The sequence below is a fragment of the Mustelus asterias genome, unplaced genomic scaffold (assembly GCF_964213995.1).
Source record: "Mustelus asterias unplaced genomic scaffold, sMusAst1.hap1.1 HAP1_SCAFFOLD_98, whole genome shotgun sequence".
NCBI classification, from domain to species: Eukaryota; Metazoa; Chordata; class Chondrichthyes; order Carcharhiniformes; family Triakidae; genus Mustelus; species Mustelus asterias.
In genome coordinates this window covers 805,976-827,168 of record NW_027590146.1, presented here as the reverse complement: position 1 = coordinate 827,168, position 21,193 = coordinate 805,976, and the positions used below count along the sequence as shown (strand labels likewise).

General features: G+C 46.8%; 1 protein-coding gene across 3 annotated transcripts in view; it reads left to right on the top strand.

The window, feature by feature from the left end:
• Nucleotides 1-2,199: 2,199 nt before the first annotated feature.
• LOC144484298 (uncharacterized) overlaps nt 2,200-21,193 on the top strand; it is a 42,776-nt gene continuing 23,782 nt past the window's right edge. For 2 of the 3 annotated variants that reach the window (XM_078202832.1, XM_078202831.1), the window contains exons 1-2: nt 2,200-3,459; nt 6,301-6,359. In XM_078202832.1, the coding sequence (XP_078058958.1) occupies nt 3,341-3,459; nt 6,301-6,359 (178 nt within the window). In that variant the 5' untranslated portion in view covers nt 2,200-3,340. Of the gene's footprint in view, nt 3,460-5,996; nt 6,083-6,300; nt 6,360-21,193 lie in introns of all 3 variants that reach the window. The other variant, XM_078202833.1, reaches the window with a different exon arrangement.

Sequence of the window (21,193 nt, the reverse complement as noted above, 5' to 3'; positions counted from 1 at the left end):
GCTCGCGGATTGGTCAGCTCCCGGTCACGTGCTGTGAGCGGGCAGTGACTTCAGACCCCCCTCTCCAGCCGCGCGCAGAAACCGTCAACGGCCGCGCCACGTGACCGCGAGCCGCTCTCACTGAGTGGGCGGGACCTCACCGCACCCTCATTCCCCATTGGTGCGTTCCGCTGTCCGTCAAATGAACACAGCCAATAGGAAGCCGCTCCAGCAGAATGATTGGCAGCCAGTGCGGGCGCACTCGGGCAGCTTGTGATGAAGCAGCGACTCGCTGCCACTGGGGACAATCCCAGTCGGCGAGAGTCGGCGCCGCTGAAGCGGAGACTTTTTCTCTTATTTAATTCCTTACCGTTATTGAAAGATTCGGTGTGAGCGCCGCTGGGAAAGCCCCGCACACGCAGTGAGAAACGGCGCGGCGCCTGAACTCCGCACTCGAGACGGCGGCGGGCTGATTGTCCCGCTCGCCGATTGGCCAGATCCAGGTCACGTGCTGTGTCGGCAGTGACGTCAGAACGCCCCCTCCAGCCGCGCGCGGAAATCGTTTAACGGCCGCTTCCAGACACGTCACTGAGTGGGCGGCACCTCATTGCGTCATCATTCAGATTTACATACAGCAGGGAAACAGGCCCTTCAGCCCAACTTGTCCAGGCTGCCCCTGTTTTTAAACCCCTAAACTCGTCCCAATTGCCCACATTTGGCCCATATCCCTCTAGACCCATCTAACTAAATGCTTTTTAAAAGACAACATTGTCCCCACCTCTACTACTCCCTGTGGCAGCTCGTTCCAGACACTCACCACCCTCTGTGTGAAATAATTGCCCCTCTCACCTTCAACCTCTGCCCTCTAAGGTTTAGACTCCCCGACCTTTGGGAAAAGACATGAACTATCCAGCTGATCTGTGCCCTCATTATTTTATAGACCTCGATAAGATCACCCCTCAGCCTCCTACGCTCCAAAGAAAAAAGTCCCAGTCTATCCAACTCCTCCTTAGAACTCAATCCATCAAGTCCCGGTAGCATCCCAGTAAATCTTTTCTGTACCTTTCTAGTTTAATAATATCCTTTCTATAATAGGGTGACCAGAACTGTACACAGTATTCCAAGTGGGGCCTTACCAATGTCTTGTACAACTTTAACAAGACGTCCCAACTCCTGTATTCAATGTTCTGACCGATGAAACCAAGCATGCCGAATGCCTTCTTCACCACCCTGTCCACCTGTGACTCCACTTTCAAGGAGCCATGAACCCGTACCCGAGATCTCTTTGTTCTGTAACTCTCCCCAACACCCTACCATTAACTGAGTAAGTCCTGCCCTGGATCAATCTACCAAAATGCATGACCTCGCATTTGTCCAAATTAAACTCCATCTGCGATTCGTCAGCCCACTGGCCCAATTGATCAAGATCCCGTTGCAATCCGAGATAACCTTAGAATCTTAGAAACCCTACAGTACAGAAAGAGGCCATTCGGCCCATCGAGTCTGCACCGACCACAATCCCACCCAGGCCCTACCCCCATATATTTACCCATTAATCCCTCTAACCTACGCATCCCAGGACGCTAAGGGCAATTTTATCATGGCCAATCAACCTAACCCGCACATCTTTGGACTGTGGGAGGAAACCGGAGCACCCGGAGGAAACCCACGCAGACACGAGGAGAATGTGCGAACTCCACACAGGCAGTGACCCAAGCCGGGAATCGAACCCAGGTCCCTGGAGCTGTGAAGCAGCAGTGCTAACCACTGTGCTACCGTGCCGCCCACGAACCACTGTGCTACCGTGCCGCTCACTGTCCACTTTGCGACCAATCTTGGTGTCATCTGCAAACTTACTAACCATGCCTCCTATATTCTCATCCAAATCATTAATATAAATGACAAATAACAGTGGACCCAGCACTGATCCCAGAGGACACCGCTGGTCACAGGCCTCCAGTTTGAAAAACAACCCTGGACAACCATTCACTGGCTTCTGTCATTAAGCCAATTTTGTATCCATTTAACTACCTCATCCTGGGTCCCATGATGGAGGTTGTGCAACAACCTACCATGTGGTACCTTGTCAAAAGCCTCATTGATTCATTGCACAATCCATCACTGCACCCTCATTCTCCATTGGTGCATTCTGCTGTCCATCAGCTGAACACAGCCAATAGGAAGTCGCTCCAGCAGAATGATTGACAGCCAGTGTGGGTGGAGTCGGGCAGATTGTGATGAAGCAGCGACTCGCTGTGGATTCGCTGCCATTGGGGACAATCCCAGCCAGCAAGAGGCAGCAAGGGCGGCACCTTCCGTCCCCAAGCGCAGCATTCGCACCATCCCACTTTCTCTTCCATTTGGGCAGCACCACAAACAGCTTCTTGTTGTCTCTTCCATTGGCAGCACCCCCGGGTGCTCTTGGTGCTCCCGTTCCAGCACCTTTCCTCTTAATGATGGGGAAATGAGGCTCTCATAGCCCAGAATAAACATCCAGCAACACCGACAACTCCCAGCTTCCACACACTTATCGCCGTAACTCCGGGTGCTTTCTACTCATCCTCCCTCTCTGGACAAGTTCCACTCCCTGCCTCATAACCGGATCATTCCGGGTGGCTTTCCGTAACTGGTTAGCGGTTACCGGAACTTTATCTTCTTGTGTGAAGTGCATTATCTGCACATTCCAGCGGGAACATCTTTATCTCCAGGCAAAGGCAGCCTTGACAGAGCATCCGCATTGCCGTGTTTCTCACTGACAGCACCAACACCCACCTCTGCAATCAAACTGCTGCCATGGACGGTATCCCAGTGAATGGTCCAAGGATGGAAGATAAAATATAGGAATTATGAAAGGGAGTCAGTAATTCAGCCCTTCGAGCTCAGTCACAACATCATCATGGCAGAGATTTTAATTTCTTGATGCAAAGACGATGCCTCCGCCTTCTTTTTCCACCCGAGCAAACTTTTCCTCAGCTTTCGTCAATGATCTAGAAGCGAATACTATGGATCTTCCTCTCCGTTTGACAGAACGTTAGACAGGACAACCTCAATCCCATTGGGCGAGGCTTCGCATGTAAGCTGCAGCGGTAACTTTGGGTTAAATTGAACTCGCATTTCCAATCTCTTCAAAGCCTGCTTTACCGCCAGGGAGGCCTCCTTTTGTTCACTTCCACGGCTCTCCTTTCACCAGCAACTGGAGCATCAGTTTCAATGCTGCCGCCAGGTCCGGATTGAGCTTGTTGTCATAGTAACTGATTAGACCCAAAAACAACCTGAATTGGGACACATTGTCTGGTCTTGGGGCCTTCATGATGACCTCCATCTGAGGCTTTGTGCATCCATTTCATGACCCAGACATTCAATGGAGTCCTTGAAGAACTCATATTTCTCTCTTGATTTGCAGGCCGTGCTCCTGCAACCTCGAAGGTATTCTGCAAGTACTGGGAAAATAGTCGAATCCATGAGCAAGATCTCATCCAGGTAAGTCTGGACTCCTGTCATTCCACTCAGGATTTGGTCCATGGCCTTCTAATCGAGATAAGGGCGCATGTAATCAAGATGGGGGCACTCCAAACCGAAATTGGGGGCACTTGTGATTCACCTGGGCACTCCTCATTGACAGGAGCACTGCGAGCTGATATGCGGGCACTCAGAATTGATACTGTCACTGCTCTAAATCTAAATGGGAGCACACCTAATCGGGATAGAAGTCTCTCTTATTCGAGATACGGCGTGCTCCCAATCGAGACAGGGGGGCACTGCTAACGGCGACGGTGGGGGGGGGGGGGGGGAACTGCCAACGGCGATGGGGGGGGCACTGCCAACGGCGACGGGGGGGGCACTGCCAATGGCGACGGGGGGGGCACTGCTAACGGGGAGGGGGGGGACTGCTAACGGCGATGGGGGGGGGAACTGCTAATTGAATTAGTCGCTGCTCCAAATCTAAATCGGGGGCACCCCGAACTGATATAGAAGGCTCCATTGTTCGAGATACGGGACACTCCTAATCGAGGGAGGGACAGACCTAATCGAGGTAGGCAGCGTTCCTAATTGACCGGGGACACTCAGAAATGACGGGGGGCACACCTCACTGAAATAGTCACTGGTCCAAATCTAAACAGGGGGGCATTCCTAATCGAGATAGAAGGCTCCCTTATTGCAGATCGGGACACTCCAAATCAAGATGGGACACTCCTAATCGTTAGAGGGTCACTCGCAATCGAGATAGGGGGCACTCCAAATTGAGATAGTTGGGACTTCAAATCGAGCTAGAGGGAACTACTAATTGACACGGGCACTCCTGTGAACCTGGCACTGAATCCAGCCAGGCCTGTGACACTGAATCCTAAAGGACAGAGTGAATCCAGCCAGGCCTGTGACACTGAATCCTAAAGGACAGAGTGAACCCAGCCAGGCCTGTGACACTGAATCCTAAAGGACAGAGTGAATCCAGCCAGGCCTGTGACACTGAATCCTAAAGGACAGAGTGAACCCAGCCAGGCCTGTAACACTGAATCCTAAAGGACAGAGTGAATCCAGCCAGGCCTGTGACACTGAATCCTAAAGGACAGAGTGAATCCAGCCAGGCCTGTGACACTGAATCCTAAAGGACAGAGTGAATCCAGCCAGGCCTGTGGGACTGTATCTCAAGCGACAGACAGAACCCAGCAATGCCTGTGACACTGAATCTCTAAGGATAGAGTGATCCCAGCCAGGCTTGTGAGACTGAATCTCAAAGGACACAGTGAACACAGCCAGGCCTGTGAGACTGAATCTGAAAGGACAGAGTGAATCCAGCGAGGCCACTGTTCGACCACCCCGAAGCCTCCTATGCTCCAGGAGAAAATGTCCCAGTCTTTGCAGCCTCTGCTTATAACTCAAACCATCAAGACCCTGCAGTATCCCAGTAGTTCTTTTCTGCACACTTCCTAGTTTAATAATATCCTTGGTATAATAGGGTGACCAGAACAGTACACAGTATTCCAAGTGTGGCCTTACCAATGTCTTGTACAACTTCAACATGATGGCCCAAATCCCATTCAGTATTCTGACCAATGAAACCAAGCATGTGGAATGCCTTCTTCACCACTCTATCCACCTGTGACTCCACTTTCAAGGAGCTATGAATCAGTACCCCTAGATCTCTGTTCTATAACTCTCACCAATGCCCTACCACTAACTAAGTCCTGCGCTGGTTCGATCTACCAAAGTGCATCATCTTGCGTTTATCTAAATTAAACTCCATCCACCATTCATCAGCCCACTCGATCAAATGATCAAGATCCCGTTGCAATCCGAGATAACTATGCCACAAATCCTGGTGTCATCTGCAAAATTACTAACCATGCCTCCTAAATTCTCATCTAAATTATTAATATAAATTACAAATAGCAGGGGACCCAGCACCGATCCCTGAGGCACCCCGCTGGTCACAGGCCTCCAGTTTGAAAATAGAACAACCCTCCACAACCACCTTCTGTCTTCTGTCATCAACCAATTTTGTATCCATTTGGCCACCTCATCCTGGATCCCACGAGATTTAACCAAATCCAGTCTAGTTTTGCTTTTAAATGTTTACATTTTCAAACACTGAAACCTCTTGCCCTTGTTGGGAATATCAGTGCGGTTTGAGAAAAGCAAACACTGATCCCACACTCAACACCCCCCAACACAGGACTGAGCAGAGAGTGTGAAATGTGACTGGTGTGAGTGTGGATTGTCTTTTAAAAGTGGGTAAGAAACACTCCTCCATTTTCAAATCTTTACCTTGTTTATGGAGCGTCTCGGACTCCCCTGACACTCACTATCCATCTGAATTAATCTCTATTCCTGACTGTCTAACTGTTACTCTCTGCATTGCTCCCTCTCCCTATCTCTCTGTTACTCTGCATCGCTCCATCTCTCTCTCTCCCTCTCTATCCCTCTCCCTCTCTATCCCTCTCATCCACTATGTTGTTTATCGTTAAGGAGTCTAATCACAGAGAATTCAAACACTCTTTCTGTTTCTGTCTTGGCAGAATTAGCAACATGAGTGCAAATTTCAAGATTGGATTCACACAATACAGACAGAACAGTATTTATATAATGGCTTCTGCAAATGCTGGTGAGCTCAGTACATGTGGTAGCTTAATGTTACAATAAGATAGAATCTGTATTCAGACAACTGTTACTCTCTGCATTGCTCTCTCTCATTCTCCCTACCTCTCTGTTACTCTGTATCTCTTCCTCTCTCTCTCTATCCCTCTCATCCACCATGTTGTTTATCATTAAGGGGACTAATCACGGAGAATTCAAACACTCTTTTTGTTTCTGTTTTGGCAGAATTAGCAATATTAGTGGATATTTCAAGACTGGATTCACACAATACAGACAGAACGCTGGTGAGCTCAGTACACGTGGTACCTGAATGTTACAATAAGATAGAATCTATATTCAGACAACTGTCACCCCACGGGGTCCAAACTTCACCGTGTTAATTTGATTTGATTTGATTGATTTGTATTGGGATGCAGTGAAAAGTATTGTTTCTTGTGCGCTATACAGACAAAACATACCGTTCATAGAGTACATAGGGGAGAATGAGAGGAAAGGGTGCAGAATATAGTGTTGCAGTTACCGATAGTGTGTAGTGAAAGATCAGCTTAATATATGGTAGGTACATTCAAAAGTTGACATTCTCCCCAAGCACTAAAGCTTTCCACAAAGCAAGGCTCACAAATTCAACACCAGTTTCCTTTGTCCCCTCTCCCATCATGCTGTGTTCGGAGTCTCTGATCGATGCTAAGGGCCTAGTATTTGAGGCTCTGAGCTGAACTCACAATCTGTCTGATTCTGAGAGAAGATTACTGCCCACTCATATATATCCCCTTGAAATATATCTGTTGTGTACAGAGTCACTTCTTTTTTCCCTGTGTCTGCTACCCTTGAAGAACTACTGAATAATCTTTAAACATCTGTATTATCACAGAACAGGGCCAACATGGGGGAATCTAGTATCAGGGAGGGCACAGTTTAAAATTCATACAGCGCCCATTAAAGATGGAGATGAGGAGGAATAATTTGTTCTCTCAGGGGGTGGTTAGTGTTTAGAATTCAAAGTTAAAATTCATTTATTGGTCACAAGTCAGTCTTACATTAACACTGCAATGAAGTTACTGTGAAATTCCTCTAGTTGGCGCCTGTTCGGATCAATGCACCGAACCAGAATATGGGAGGAAACCGGAGCACCCGGAGGAAACCCATGCAGACATGAGGAGAACATGCAAACTCCACACAGACAGTGACCCAAGCTGTGAATCAAATCCAGGTCCTTGGCGCTGTGAAGCAGCAGTGCTAACCACTTTCCCCAGAGAGTGAGTTGAGCATTATGGGGAGACAGGCAGCAAAGTAGAGTTCAGGCCACAGTCAGATCAGCCATGATCTTATCAATGGGAGGAGCAGCCTCAAGGGGCAGAATGGCCTACTTCTGCTCCTATTTGTTGTGTTCTGTGTGGTACCTTCAAAGGCCATTGTACTCAGCATTGCAGGAACTCTGCCGAACACACTCTATCTCAATCACTTCCTCTCCCTCTCTGTGACTCTCACTCCATTCCTTTCCTCCCCTCTCTCTGTTACTCTCTCTCTATCCCTGTTTCTCTCTTGCCCACTCCAGCTGGATGGAGAGTGGGAAAGAGAGGCTGATATGATGGGAGTTTTCATCTGTATCTAACTGCATTTTCTGAACTGTCCTGTCCTTGTTTGATGAAACAATGAAATGGGAGATTGTATTTGTTTGTGTGCGTGTCTGTGTGTGTGTGTGTGTCTGCGTGCGTATATTGGTGTATGTATCAGTATGTGTGTGTGTGTATCAGGGTGTGAGGTGGTCTGCATAGGCGTATTTGGGTGTGTGTATGTGTGTGTGTGTATTCTGCAAGTATGTGTATGTGTGTGTATATGTGCATGGGAGGGGTGTGTGCCTATGTGCGAGTGTGTGTGTCTGTGTTTGTGAGAGAAATTGAGTGTGTGAGTGTGTAAATGTTTGCCTGCATGGGGGTTATGTGTGAAACATAGAAACGAGAAGCAGGAGGAGGCCATTCGGCCCTTCGAGCCTGCTCCACCATTCATTTTGGTCATAAGAACTTCTGGAGTAGTCCATCTGGTCCCTTGAGCCTGCTCTGCCATTCAATAAGATCAAGGCTGATCTTTTCGTGGACTCAGCTCCACTTACCCGACCGCTCACCATAACCCTTAATTCCTTTACTGTTCAAAAATGTATCTATCCTTGCCTTAAAAACATTCAATGAGGTAGCCTCAACTGCTTCACTGGGCAGGGAATTCCACAGATTCACAACCCTTTGTGTGAAGAAGTTCCTCCTCAACTCAGTCCTAAATCTGCTCCCCCTTATTTTGAGGCTATGCCCCCTAGTTTTAGTTTTACTGCCAGTGGAAATAATTTCCCTGCTTCTATCTTATCTATTCCCTTCATAATCTTATATGTTTCTATAAGACCTCCCCTCATTCTTCTGAATTCCAATGAGTATAGCCCCAGTCTACTCAGTCTCTGCTCATAAGCCAACCCTCTCAACTCCGGAATCAACTGAGTGAATCTCCTCTGCACCCCCTTCAGTGCCAGTATATCCTTTCTCAAGTAAGGAGACCAAAACTACACAGTACTCCAGGTGTGGCCTCACCAGCACCTGATACAGCTGCAACATAATCTCGCTGTTTTTAAACTCCATCCCTCTAGCAATGAAGGACAAAATTCCATTTACCTTCTTAAATACCTGCTGCACCTGCAAATCAACTCCTTGAGATTCCTGCACAAGAACACCCAGGTCCCTCTGCACAGCAGCATGCTGCATTTTTTTACTATTTAAATAATAGTCCATTTTGCTGTCATTCCAACCAAAATGGATGCTCTCATATTTCCCAACATTGTACTCCATCTGCCAGACTCTCGTCCACTCACAAATTATCTATATCCCTTTGCAGACTTTCAGCGTCCTCTGCGCACTTTGCTCTGCCACCCATCTTAGTATCATCTGCGAATTTTGGCACACTACACTTGGTCCCCAGCTCCAAATCATCAATGTAAATCGTAAACAATTGCAGTCCCAACACTGGTCCCTGCGGCTTACTACTAGTCAGTGATCGGCAACCAGAAAAACACCCATTTACCCCCACTCTTTGCTTTCTGTTAGTTAACCAATCCTCTATCCATGCAATACATTACCCGTAACACCGTGCACCTTTATCTTGTGTAGCAGTCTTTGGTGCGGCGCCTTGCCAAATGCTTTTTGAAAATCCAGATACACCACATCCACAGGTTCCCCATTGTCCACTGCACACGTAATGTTCTCAAAGAATTCCACCAAATTAGTCAAACATGACCTTCCCTTCATGAACCCATGCTGCATCTTACCAATGGGACAATTTATATCCAGATGTCTCGCTATTTCTTCCTTGATGATAGCTTCAAGCATTTTCTCTACTCCAGAAGTTAAGCTAACTGGCCTATAGTCACCTGCCTTTTGTCTACCTCCTTTTTTAAACAGTGGCTTCACATTTGCTGTTTTCCAATCTGCGGGAACCATGCCAGAGTCCAGCGAATTTTGGTAAATTATCACCAGTGCATTTCCCCCACCATCTCTTTTAGTTCCCTGGGATGCAATCCATCAGGGCCAGGAGACTTGTCTACCTTTAGCCTCATTAACTTGCCCAACACTACCTCTTTCATGATAATGATAGTTTCGAGGTCCTCACCTGCCATAGCCTTCCACTCATCAATTCTTGGCATGTTATTTGTGTCTTCCACTGTGAAGACTGACGCAAAATACCTGTTCAATGCCTCAGCCATTTTCTCATATCCAGTTATTACATCCCCCGTCTCATCCTCTAAAGGACTAATCTTTACTTTAGCCACTCTTTTTCATTTTATATATTTGCAGAAACTTTTGCTGTCTGTTTTTTTTATTCTGAGCGAGTTTACTCTCATAATCCATCTTATTTTTCTTTATAGCTTTTTTTGTGGCTTTCTGCTGACCTTTAAAGATTTCCCAATCCTCCAGGTTCCCACTAATCTTTGCCACTTTGTATGCATTTTCTTTCAATTTGATACCCTCCTTTATTTCCTTCGATATCCATGGCTGATTATGTCTTTTTCTACAGTCCTTCCTTATCACTGATATATACTTTTGCTGAGCACCGTGAAAGATCGCTTTGAAAGTCCTCCACTGTTCCTCAATTTTCCCACCATAAAGTTTTTGCTCCCAGTTTCCCTGAGCCAACTCCTCCCTCATCCCTTTGTAGTCTCCTTTGTTTAAGCACAAGACATTGCTTTTGGATTCTACCTTCTCACGCTCTATCTGTATTTTAAATTCAACCGTACTGTGATCGCTTCTTCCAAGAGGATCCCTAACTGTAAGATCACTAATTATTCCCGTCACATTACACAGGTCCAGATCTAGGATAGCTTGCTCCCTTGTAGGTTCCATTACATACTGTTCAAGGAAGGTATCGCAGATACACTCTATGAACTCTTCCTCATGGCTAATCATCAAATTCAATATCCTGATCTCCCCTTCCCCTCCCTAATCCCGCGATCCCTTTAGCCCCAAAAGTTATATCTAATTTCTTCTTGAAATCACACGTGAACATGTGCAAGTTCCGGGCCATCTCCGTGTGTGCGTACATGCGTTTGTACGTGTGCATGATTGAAGTCAATGGTGAGATATGGTTAAAATTCCATATGTTTATTGTTATTCCCATACATTGGTAAATTCAAGAATCTCACACCAACCTTTGAAATCTTCAGACTATTTGGGTGGACAGGATAACCATGAGAGCACAAAGTGCCTCCAGCTGCTTGTGTGAGACTCACTGAGATGAACTAAGTTCCTGGGACAAGATGAAAAGACACCAGACAGTGAGTTTGATGCAACAGGTTAACAGAATTTATTCAGTCAATGATTGAACAAAGATGCTGAATAGGCAATTGATTGACAGCTCCTCACGTGACCTGCCGAGCTGACCTCAGCGGGCTCGAGCCTGCGCAGTGTCTGAGCCACATTCCCTTAGCAACGGGCCGGGCCTGCGCAGTGATTGAGCCGCATTCCCTTAGCAACGGGCCGGGCCTGCGCAGTGATTGAGCCGCATTCCCTTAGCAACGGGCCGGGCCTGCGCAGTGATTGAACCGCATTCCCTTAGCAACGGGCTGCACCTGCGCAGTGATTGAGCCGCATTCCCTTAGCAATGGGCTGCGCCTCCGCAGTGATTGAACCGCATTCCCTTAGCAACGGGCTGCGCCTGCGCAGTGATTGAACCGCATTCCCTTAGCAACGGGCCGGGCCTGCGCAGTGACTGAGCCAGGTTCCCTTAGCAACAGGCCGGGCCTGCGCAGTGACTGAGCCGCGTTCCCTTAGCAACGGGCCGGGCCTGCGCAGTGACTGAGCCAGGTTCCCTTAGCAACAGGCCGGGCCTGCGCAGTGACTGAGCCGCGTTCCCTTAGCAACGGGCCGGGCCTGCGCAGTGACTGAGCCGCGTTCCCTTAGCAACGGGCCGGGCCTGCGCAGTGACTGAGCCAGGTTCCCTTAGCAACGGGCCGGGCCTGGGTGAGGAGGCTGTTTCCTTATTGTGAGTGTCCCCGCTCAGGGGAAAGATCAGCAACATTGGTGACCCAGTAACATGGAGAGAGTCTGTGTGAATCTGCACATTGTTAATAACCCTTTAATAAAAATAACACAAAGCTCACCGACATCAGACAAGGGATAAACTGTCTGAAAGGTGGGCTGTCCATATTGAAGCGGCCGAATGGCCTCCCCCAGCTCCAGGAGCTGCACAAGCTCTGAGCTCCGGCAGCAGCAAGAGGAGGAGGCAGACATTCAGTCCCTGCAGCCTGAGCTGCCCGTTGATCAGGGAGACAAACTCCATCCAGCCGCCTGGGCTTCAGATCCACACCTTCTGGCAGCAGAAATATCCCCATCTCAGAGTGAAAATTGTTCACAGAATCCCCACAGTGCAGAAGGAGGCCATTCAGCTCAGCAAGTCTGCACCGACCACAATCCCACCCAGGCCCCACCCCAATAACACCCACATATTTACCCTGTTAACCCCCTGACACTAGGGTCAACTGAGCACGGCCAATCCACCTAACCCACACATCTTTGGACTGTTGGAGGAAACCAGAGCACCCGGAGGAAACCCATGGAGACACGGGGAGAATATTCAACAGCTAATATCTGCAGCTATGTGTGGGAGAGAGTTCCACACTTCCCCCACCCTTTGTGTGAGCAAGTGTTTCCTAAATTTATCTCCTGAATATCCTGGCTCTGATAATAAGATATTTGTCCCCTTGTCCTGAGCTCTCATAGAAACATAGAAAAACTACAGCACAAAACAAGCCCTTCAGCCCCACAAGTTGTGCCGAACATATCCCTACCTTTTAGGCCTACCTATAACCCTCCATCCTATTAAGTCCCATATACTCATCCAGGAGTCTCTTAAAAGACCCTATAGAGTTTGCCTCCACCACCACTGATGGCAGCCGATTCCACTCGCCCACCACCCTCTGTGTGAAAAACTTCCCCCTAACATTTCCCCTGTACCTACACCCCAGCACCTTAAACTTGTGTCCTCTCGTAGCAGCCATTTCCACCCTGGGAAAAAGCCTCTGAGAGTCCACACGATCTGTGCCTCTCAACGTCTTATATATCTCTATTAGGTCTCCTCTCATCCTACGTCTCTCCAAGGAGAAAAGACCGAGCTCCCTCAACCTATCCTCATAAGGCATGCCACTCAATCCAGGCAACATCCTTGTAAATCGCCTCTGCACCCTTTCAATCTTTTCCACATCCTTCCTGCAATGAGGCGACCAGAACTGAGCACAGTACTCCAAGTGGGGTCTGACGAGGGTCTTATATAGCTGCATCATTATCCCCAGACTCCTAAACTCAATCCCTCGATTGATAAAGGCCAGCACACCATACGCCTTCTTAACCATCTCCTCCACCTGCGGGGCCGATTTTAGAGTCCTATGGACCCAGACCCCAAGGTCTTTCTGATCCTCTACAGTACTAAGACTATTTCTCTTTATATTGTACTCCTTCATCCCATTTGACCTGCCAAAATAGACCACTACGCATTTATCTGGGTTGAAGTCCATCTGCCACTTCTCCGCCCAGTCTTGCATCCTATCTATGTCCCTTTGTAACTTCTGACATCCCTCCAGACTATCCACAACCCCACCAACCTTCGGCAAACTTACCAACCCATCCCTCCACTTCCTCATCCAGGTCATTTATGAAAGTGACAAACAGCAAGGTTCCTGGGGCACACCACTGGTGACCGACCTCCATTTAGAAAAAGACCCATCCATGCACACACTCTGCCTCCTTTGGTTAAGCCAGTTCTGGATCCACAGGGCAGCAGCCCTTTGGATCCCATGCCCTCTCACCTTTTCTAGAAGCCTTGCATGGGGGACCTTATTGAACGCCTTGCTAAAATCCATATAAACCACATCTACTGCTTTCCCTTCGTCAATGTGTTTCGTCACATTTTCGAAGAACTCCATCAGGCTCATAAGGCACGATCTGCCTTTGACAAAGCCATGCTGAGTATTCTTGAGCATACTAAACCTCTCTAAATGCTCATAAATCTTGTCCCTCAGCTTACCAACTACTGAGGTTAGACTCACCGGTCAGTAATTTCCTGGGCTATCCCTATTCCCCTTCTTGAAAATAGGAACCACATCCGCAATCCTCCAATCCTCTGGCACCTCTCCCGTCTCCATCGACGACGCAAAGATCGTCGCCAGAGGCTCTGCAATCTCTTCCCTCGCCTCCCACAGTAACCTGGGGTACATCCCATCCGGACCCGGCGACTCTCACACCAGTGAGTAAAATTTCTGTCAACTGATAATTCCATTCAAAACCCTAAAATCCTCAGTTAGAGCAGTTGGAGGGAGAACAGGAGGGGAGGTTATTTGCGGCCTCACTTTTTCAGATAGTTCTTTCCAGATCAGAACTTGCTGTTTAAAAGATAGCTCATCTCCCTTCTGGTTCCTTTACCAATTACAGAACGCCATAAATCTGTCCTTATCTGCTTCTGACCCTTTTGTCAGTGGAAACACTTCTCATTATCAAAGCCTCCTCATTTTGAACTCCCCTGTTCAGACGCTCTTTATTCTTTGCTCTCGGAGAATAGTGCCAGTTTCTCCATGGTCTACAAAACTGAAGTTTTTCTTCTCTGTCAATGGAATCGGGACATCACCGGCATTTGTTGCTGATCCCTAATTGTCGATAAGAAGGTGGCGATGAGCCACCTTCATGAACCTTTGCAGTCATTTGGTAAAGATCCTGATTCTTGGAGCTGTGCCAGAAATGCTGCTTTACATTCTTTCCAGAGACCTCAAATTGGGTGCAGTGCTGAAGCTGAGGCTGAACTGGTGAATGATAAACATAACCTTCTCTCGCCTTTTGTAGTTTATGGGGGTGATTCCCCCAGTCCACGAGCAGTGCAGTGAGCCAAGAGACGCAAGCGAAGACCGTGTAGCGGGCTTCCCGCTGGGTGCCACGGCCTCCGTGTGTCACTGGCCAGATTTTTGGCGCAGTCAGCTTTGTGCCAGAAATCGGTGCGGAGCTGTATAAATTATACTGATGACCATTTGCATAGCGGGCCTGGGACTGAAGTCTTTGGGGCCGCAAGCATCTCCCCCCAGTCCCCCTCCAGGCCGGTGGGGGAGGTTGGGTGGGGGGGTAGAGAGGTCATGGCTGGCCCAGACATGTCTGCGAGACCAGTGATCAGGGCGTGTGGGGGAGGGGTGGGTGGGGGGGTCGCACGGTCAGTAATGTGTGTGGGGACGCGGGGCTGGACAGCAATCGGGAGGCTGGCAGTGTGGATTACTGCGCCAGCCCCAGTCTCTGCTCTGACAAAGCAGCGTCTGCACAGTGACCCGCTCAGTGCTCTGCCACCGGCCTCTCCGGCTGGAATAGGCTCCGCCCTGGGTTTTGAAGGAGATTCACGCGAGTGCATTCTGCAGTGCGCACAGTGTGGGAGATTTGAAAATCCCACCAAAATAAACCCCAGCGGGAATTACTCCAGTTTTTACGCGAATTCGGCATTTGGAATTTTTCCCAGCTTTTTAAACAGTGTTGTCTTTAAAAATCTCTGCCCTTTTTCCCAAGTCTCTCTGTTTTTGGGCTCCCTTTCAAATTGCAGCACAAATGATCATGAAGGATTTCAGTTGGAAGTGAAGCTGAGAGCTGCAATTGAATAAATGGAGAGCAGCAGGTGGATACGTTCTTCATTTGTATTTTGGGAAAGGGGAAGCTGGTGATTGCGGATTCAGACAAGGTGATGGTTGTTAAGACTGTCCACGCTCCATTGTAAGATCTTTCTCTTTTCTGTTCCAGCCATTCCTAATTGGCTAAATGTGTGAACTTGACTGCCGCTTTGACCCTGACTACTTCTCCATGGACATTAATATCTTCTTTTACTGTCTGCCAGGCAGTGAACTGAAAGTGTTAATTTGTATATTACTGCCTTGGTCCCCAGTTGGCAAATGTCTGGCTTTTAATTTAAACACATCAGAAATAGTGTCAGTTGTCGACTGCATGGCCCCTTGCCCCTGCTCTGCATTGAATATAATCGTGGCTGCTCTTCTGCCCCAACTCCACTTTCCCAGCTGCTCCTCATATCCCTTCACTCGATAAGAGATCAGAAATCTCAGTCCTGAATATTTTCAGTGCTGGATCATCCACCTTCTCTGGGGTAGAGAATTCCAAAGATTCACAACCCTCTGAGTGAAAACATTTCTCCTCACCCCAATTCTAAACAATCCACGGCTTATCCTGAGATCCTGCACTGCTGTTTTCAATTTCCAAACGAGTGGAAAACAATTACTTAGTGTCTACATTGCCCAGCCCTTTCAGATACTTGTATGTTTCAGCGCAATCACCGCTTATTCCTCTCAACTCAGTGAATAAGCCAAAATTATTCCGTTTGTCATCCGAAGAGAACTATCTCATCCTGCATTTCATATCCCTTTGAGGCCTCATTTCTCTTTAGCACTGTGTCTTCTTCCAGACCGAGAATTTTCAACCTCCTGTTCACATAGGTCTATGGTTTTTCCCCTCTGAGATCTCAGCATTCCTCCACGTTTGGCCTCCTGTGTATCTCCACTCCCTTTGACCTGCAGCTCTGAAATTCCTTCCCTGAACTCTTTGCTTTTATGTCTTTTACCTGGAGATGGTAATCACTTTTTCATCCAACTTCCCACAGAGAAAATACTCAGAACTGAAGTGGATGGCCTCACACTGCCTATTCATAGATTTCCAGTTTTTTTATGCTGTAGCTTTACCAACTCACTTAGTCCCTCTGTGTTCCTGATTTCTAGGAATTAAATACGGTCAAATTCTGATTCAATTACAGCTAGTAGGTTAGGAAACTTAAAGAATGAGCTAAAATACAAGTTCAGATGAAGGGTCATCTTGACTCAAAACTTTGGCTCGATTCTCTCTTTTCATTTGGAGGCCCACACTGTCTGTAATTTACACACAGTAAAACAACAACCTGAATTGTTGTCTTGTCCTGCCAAGTGGGTGCAGGAGAACCAGTGGACCTCACCCAACAGAGATGGAGAGTTGGAAGCAGTGTTAGAGTGCACACTGCTCTCACCTGTCTTACTCTTATCAATTTAACATCAAAATTGATATTTAACCTCGTGGATCCGATCTAGAATCCTCAGCAGGTTGGATCAGGTTATAAATCAGTAATTTCCAAATCTGGATATTTAAAATCACTCGATAGCAAATCTTTTGTTCAGAGATTTGGTTGAACCCAGAATAAAACTATCAGTAAGTTTAGGGGCCTGATTCTATAACTGGCACAGGATGGAACATTGAAAGTGTTTTTGCTAAACTATCGTTTCTAAAGTTTGTCCTTTGAACCCGATTATCTGATCATTCTCTGAATAAAAATGTTGCACCATCTGAAATAAACAATCCAAGATCAACTGATTAAAAGGGAGGTGCAAATCCTCCAGAAGTTTCACACTTCATTATTCAACCAACATTTAAATACAGTAACAGGATGAAATTATTCCGCCCCTTGAGCCTCTTCCTCTATTTAATTAAATGTTGCCTAATCTGCATCTTAACTCCATTTACCCTGAGTAGATGTCATCCTCGATAAGGACAGTTGACGATGACCTGCCATAGATTCACTTCACTTGTCATCCTGAGTTAGTGAAATTCTGAGCATCTTCTTGAATAACTCCATTGGGCCAGAATCTGGTGTCTCAGTTGCTGGTTTACAATAATAAATGTAACTGGAGTGTTAGTGCTCATTGCCCAACAGCTGCAGCCATTGTTGCTCAGAGATCATTCAGTTTGGAAGTTAAATGGTTAATCTCCATGTAGAGAAACAGCCCTTCTCTCAGCTCATTGACAAGGAACTGGCTCCTGGGCTCTGGGGTGAAACCACAAATATCAGGAAATCAATGTTTGCTCAAAGTTCCGAAGTCCCAGTTGGAATTTGTTTCTTATCATTTGACTGATTTACTGAACATCTCTGGAACAAGAAGAGTTAAAGTAAAATTTCAAATGAAACTTGTTGACAGTTGAATTAGCCGCAGGTTGTCAAACAGGTTGAATTTGATGCCTGGAATGGGGCCGCTCCCTTCTCTGCAGTAAGTGGGGAATGTTTAAATTGAATTCCATGCTGAGGATGGGCAGCAGCTTTCACACAGAGGGTAAAGCTGTGAGCTTCACTGAAAAGGGATACAATCACATTTCCAATTTGTTTCATTTCAGCAAGTTGCAAGAAATTTCTATCTCATTGACGCAGAGGATCAGGGATAGAACTGACACACACTACACGGAAATGAAGAGACAGGGATTTTTTGCAGACAGAAGATAAGATTAATGTAACTTCTTACATTTAATGCCTTGACCAATATTCTGTACATGCAGCTTGTCCTGGATTCCAACATATCTCTGTATCTTTGGTCTCTCTTTCCCCAATCCATCCATTTATTGTGTATTTCATCGGCTTATTTGCCTTTTCTAAATGCATTACCTCACACTACTCTGGATTAATTTTATTTGACACTTTTCTGCCCAGCTGTTCAGTCCACAGACATCTTCCTTCATTCTAAAGCTTTCTGTCTCACTGTTAACGACTCAACCAATTTTCATATAACTTGCAAACTTCTTAATCATGGCTCCTATATTTAAGTCAGTGTAGGAGGATCATTTGCAACCTCAGGAAGGATTTGCTTCTGCAATTCACTCCAGCCCCAATTAAGTCTCCCATGTGGGGTTTATGAGGCCTGGCCAATGGTGATGGAACCAGTAAATGTTTGTTCGCAATATTGGAAGTGCTGGATACCCGAGGTACAATGGCTGCTTACGGGTGGAGCACTCTTCAGGAAGAGGACTTGTGTTTAGTTTACAGGAAGTCAGGAAACTTCTTCGCTCCTTTCGCTCGGATTATTGCTCGTTGAATTTGGAAATGGGACGCTCTGATGAATAACTACAGAGGAATGTGCAGAACTGTGAAGAGTGGAGAAATAAGCAGAGGACCTTCCTTGTGCCGATCACTGCTATATTTAGGACTAATTATTGATATTTACCACAAACAGCAAGGCGCCGAGTACGGAGTCCTCACTGGATAGTCATTCAATTACAAAAAATATCCATCCACCATTACAATTTGATTCTAGCCACTGAGCCAGTTTTGGATCCAAATGACCACTTTCTTTCCCTTGGATCCAATGGCTTTTACTTTTCTGAACAGTTGTCAGAAAAACCTCACTAAAACCCACGTAGACTGCATCAAACAAGTGTCTCTCTAATCTGAAAAAAATTCAGTGAGGATAGTCAGACATCACCTTTCTTTTACCAATTGATGCCTTTCCAAAGGAGCATTTATAATAACTGTCGGAAGGTCTTTGAATAATTTGTCCACCAAGATCAAACTGACTGACCTGTAATTACCCCTTGCTGCTTTTTAAATAACTGTACAACATTAGCAGTTCCCCAATCTGACAACATCACGCTGCAGCCAAAGAGCACTGGAAAGTGATGGTTAAAGCTTCTTCTTTTTATTCCCTTACTCATCTTGGCAGCCTGGGATGCATTTCATTCAAATCTTTCAAAGATGGTGAATATCTCAACACTTCATCCCTCACTAAGTTTAACACATTCAATATTTCACAACCCTCATCTTTAACTGAGAGGTCTGCTTCGCTTCCCTGTTTTGTGAAAACAGACACACAGATCATTAAGAACCATGTGCATTTCGTCTCTCTCCATCCACAAGTTTCCATTTTGTTTTTTAATGCTTGGTATTCTTGTCTGAGTTATCTGTTTGCATTTTTTGTCTTTATAAAATATATTTTGTCTTTCCTTTTTACAGCCCCCTTATTGTTTCCTGCCCTCTCTTTGCTTTTGCGAGTTCCTTTTTAATTCCAGCTCTGTAATCGCAGACTGACACATTCCCAGGTTCAGGATAACGTACTGGGGCCACAGTAAAATCTGGGGCCGCTCCCACAAAGGGAAAAGGCTGCTTTTTAAGACCCCTCAGCGAGAGAATGAAAACTCAAAATAAACCCTCAGGCTACACGTTTGACGTATGTTCACGCTAAATGTTAACTGTGATTGTGAATGGAGTAAATAACATCCAGAATTGGGAGAAACTTATTTGTTTTGCACTTTGTGTGCTGTCAGCTTTGAGTAGTCTTGTAATATACTTTTGTAAACTTCATGTGTAGAGTATATTGTTGGACAAATGCATTTTGATTGCTCTTTGCCCCCCAACCTCAATTCATCTCAGTTAATTCTGGGACAGTTGAAATCCACTTTGATCGCTGCCATTTTGTTTCTGCACTTGGAAAGGCCAGGCCTATTCGGGAAAGTCAGCATGTGCCTGTGTGGGGCAGGTTATGTCTTACTAACTTGATTGGTTTTTTTGAGGGGTGATGAAGGTGATCGATGAGGGTAGAGTAGTGGATTTAGTCTACATGGACTTTAGTAAGGCTTTTGACAAGGCCCCTTATGTTCGGCTCATCCAAAAGATTTACAAGCATGGGATCCACGGTGACTTGGCCACTTGGATTCCGAATTGACTTGCCCAAAGAAGTCAGAGTTGTGGTAGAAGGGTGTTTTTCGGGCTGGAGGTCCGTGACTAGTTATGTTCCACAGGGATACGCACTGGGACCTATTGCTTTGGGATACATATAAATGACTTGGATGATAACATGGATGGGTCAGTAAATTTGCAGACAACTCTAGGTATGTGGAGTTGTGGATAGTATAGAAGGTTGTCAAAGGATACAGCGGGATATAGATCAGTTGCAGATATTTGCAGAGAGATAGCAGATGGAGTTTAATCCGGGCAAGTGTGAAGTGCTGCACTTTGGAAGGTCAAATGTTAAGGGTAAGTATACAGTCAATGGCAGGACCCTGGATAGCATTGATGGACAGAGGGATCTTGGGGTTCCCTGAAAGGGGCTATACAAGTAGATATGGTCGTAAAGAAAGTGTACGGCATGCTTGTCTTTATTGGTCGGGGCATTGAGTTTAAGAGTTCGGATGTCATGTTGCAGCTTTATAAAACTTCGGTTCGGCTGCACTTCGAGTATTGTGTTCAATTCTGGTTGCCACGTTGCAGGAGGGGTGTGGAGGCTTTGGAGAGGGTGCAGAAGAGGTTTACCAGAATGCTGCCTAGATTAGGGGATATGAGCTATAAGGAGAGGATGGACAAACTCGGGTTCTTTTCTCTGCAGTGGCAGAGGCTGAGGGGAGACCTGAAAGGAATCTATAAAATGATCATAGGGTTGACATTTACTAGAAGATTTTCTACCGAGAGTTACTACTAAGAGGCCTGCACTTAACGTGAGAGGGGGATTGTTCAACAGAGATGTGAGAGGCATATTTTTTACTCAGAGTGGTAGGTGTCTGGAACGCGTTGGCAGGGGTGGCGGTGGTTGGTGTCTGGAACGCGGTGCCAGGGGTGGTGGTGGTAGGTGTCTGGACCGCGGTGCCAGGGGTGGTGGTGGTTGGTGTCTGGAGCGCGTTGCCAGGGGTGGTGGTGGTTGGTGTCTGGATCACGTTGCCAGGGATGGCGGTGGTAGGTGTCTGGACCGCGGTGCCAGGGGTGGTGGTGGTTGGTGTCTGGATCACGTTGCCAGGGGTGGTGGTGGTAGGTGTCTGGACCGCGGTGCCAGGGGTGGTGGTGG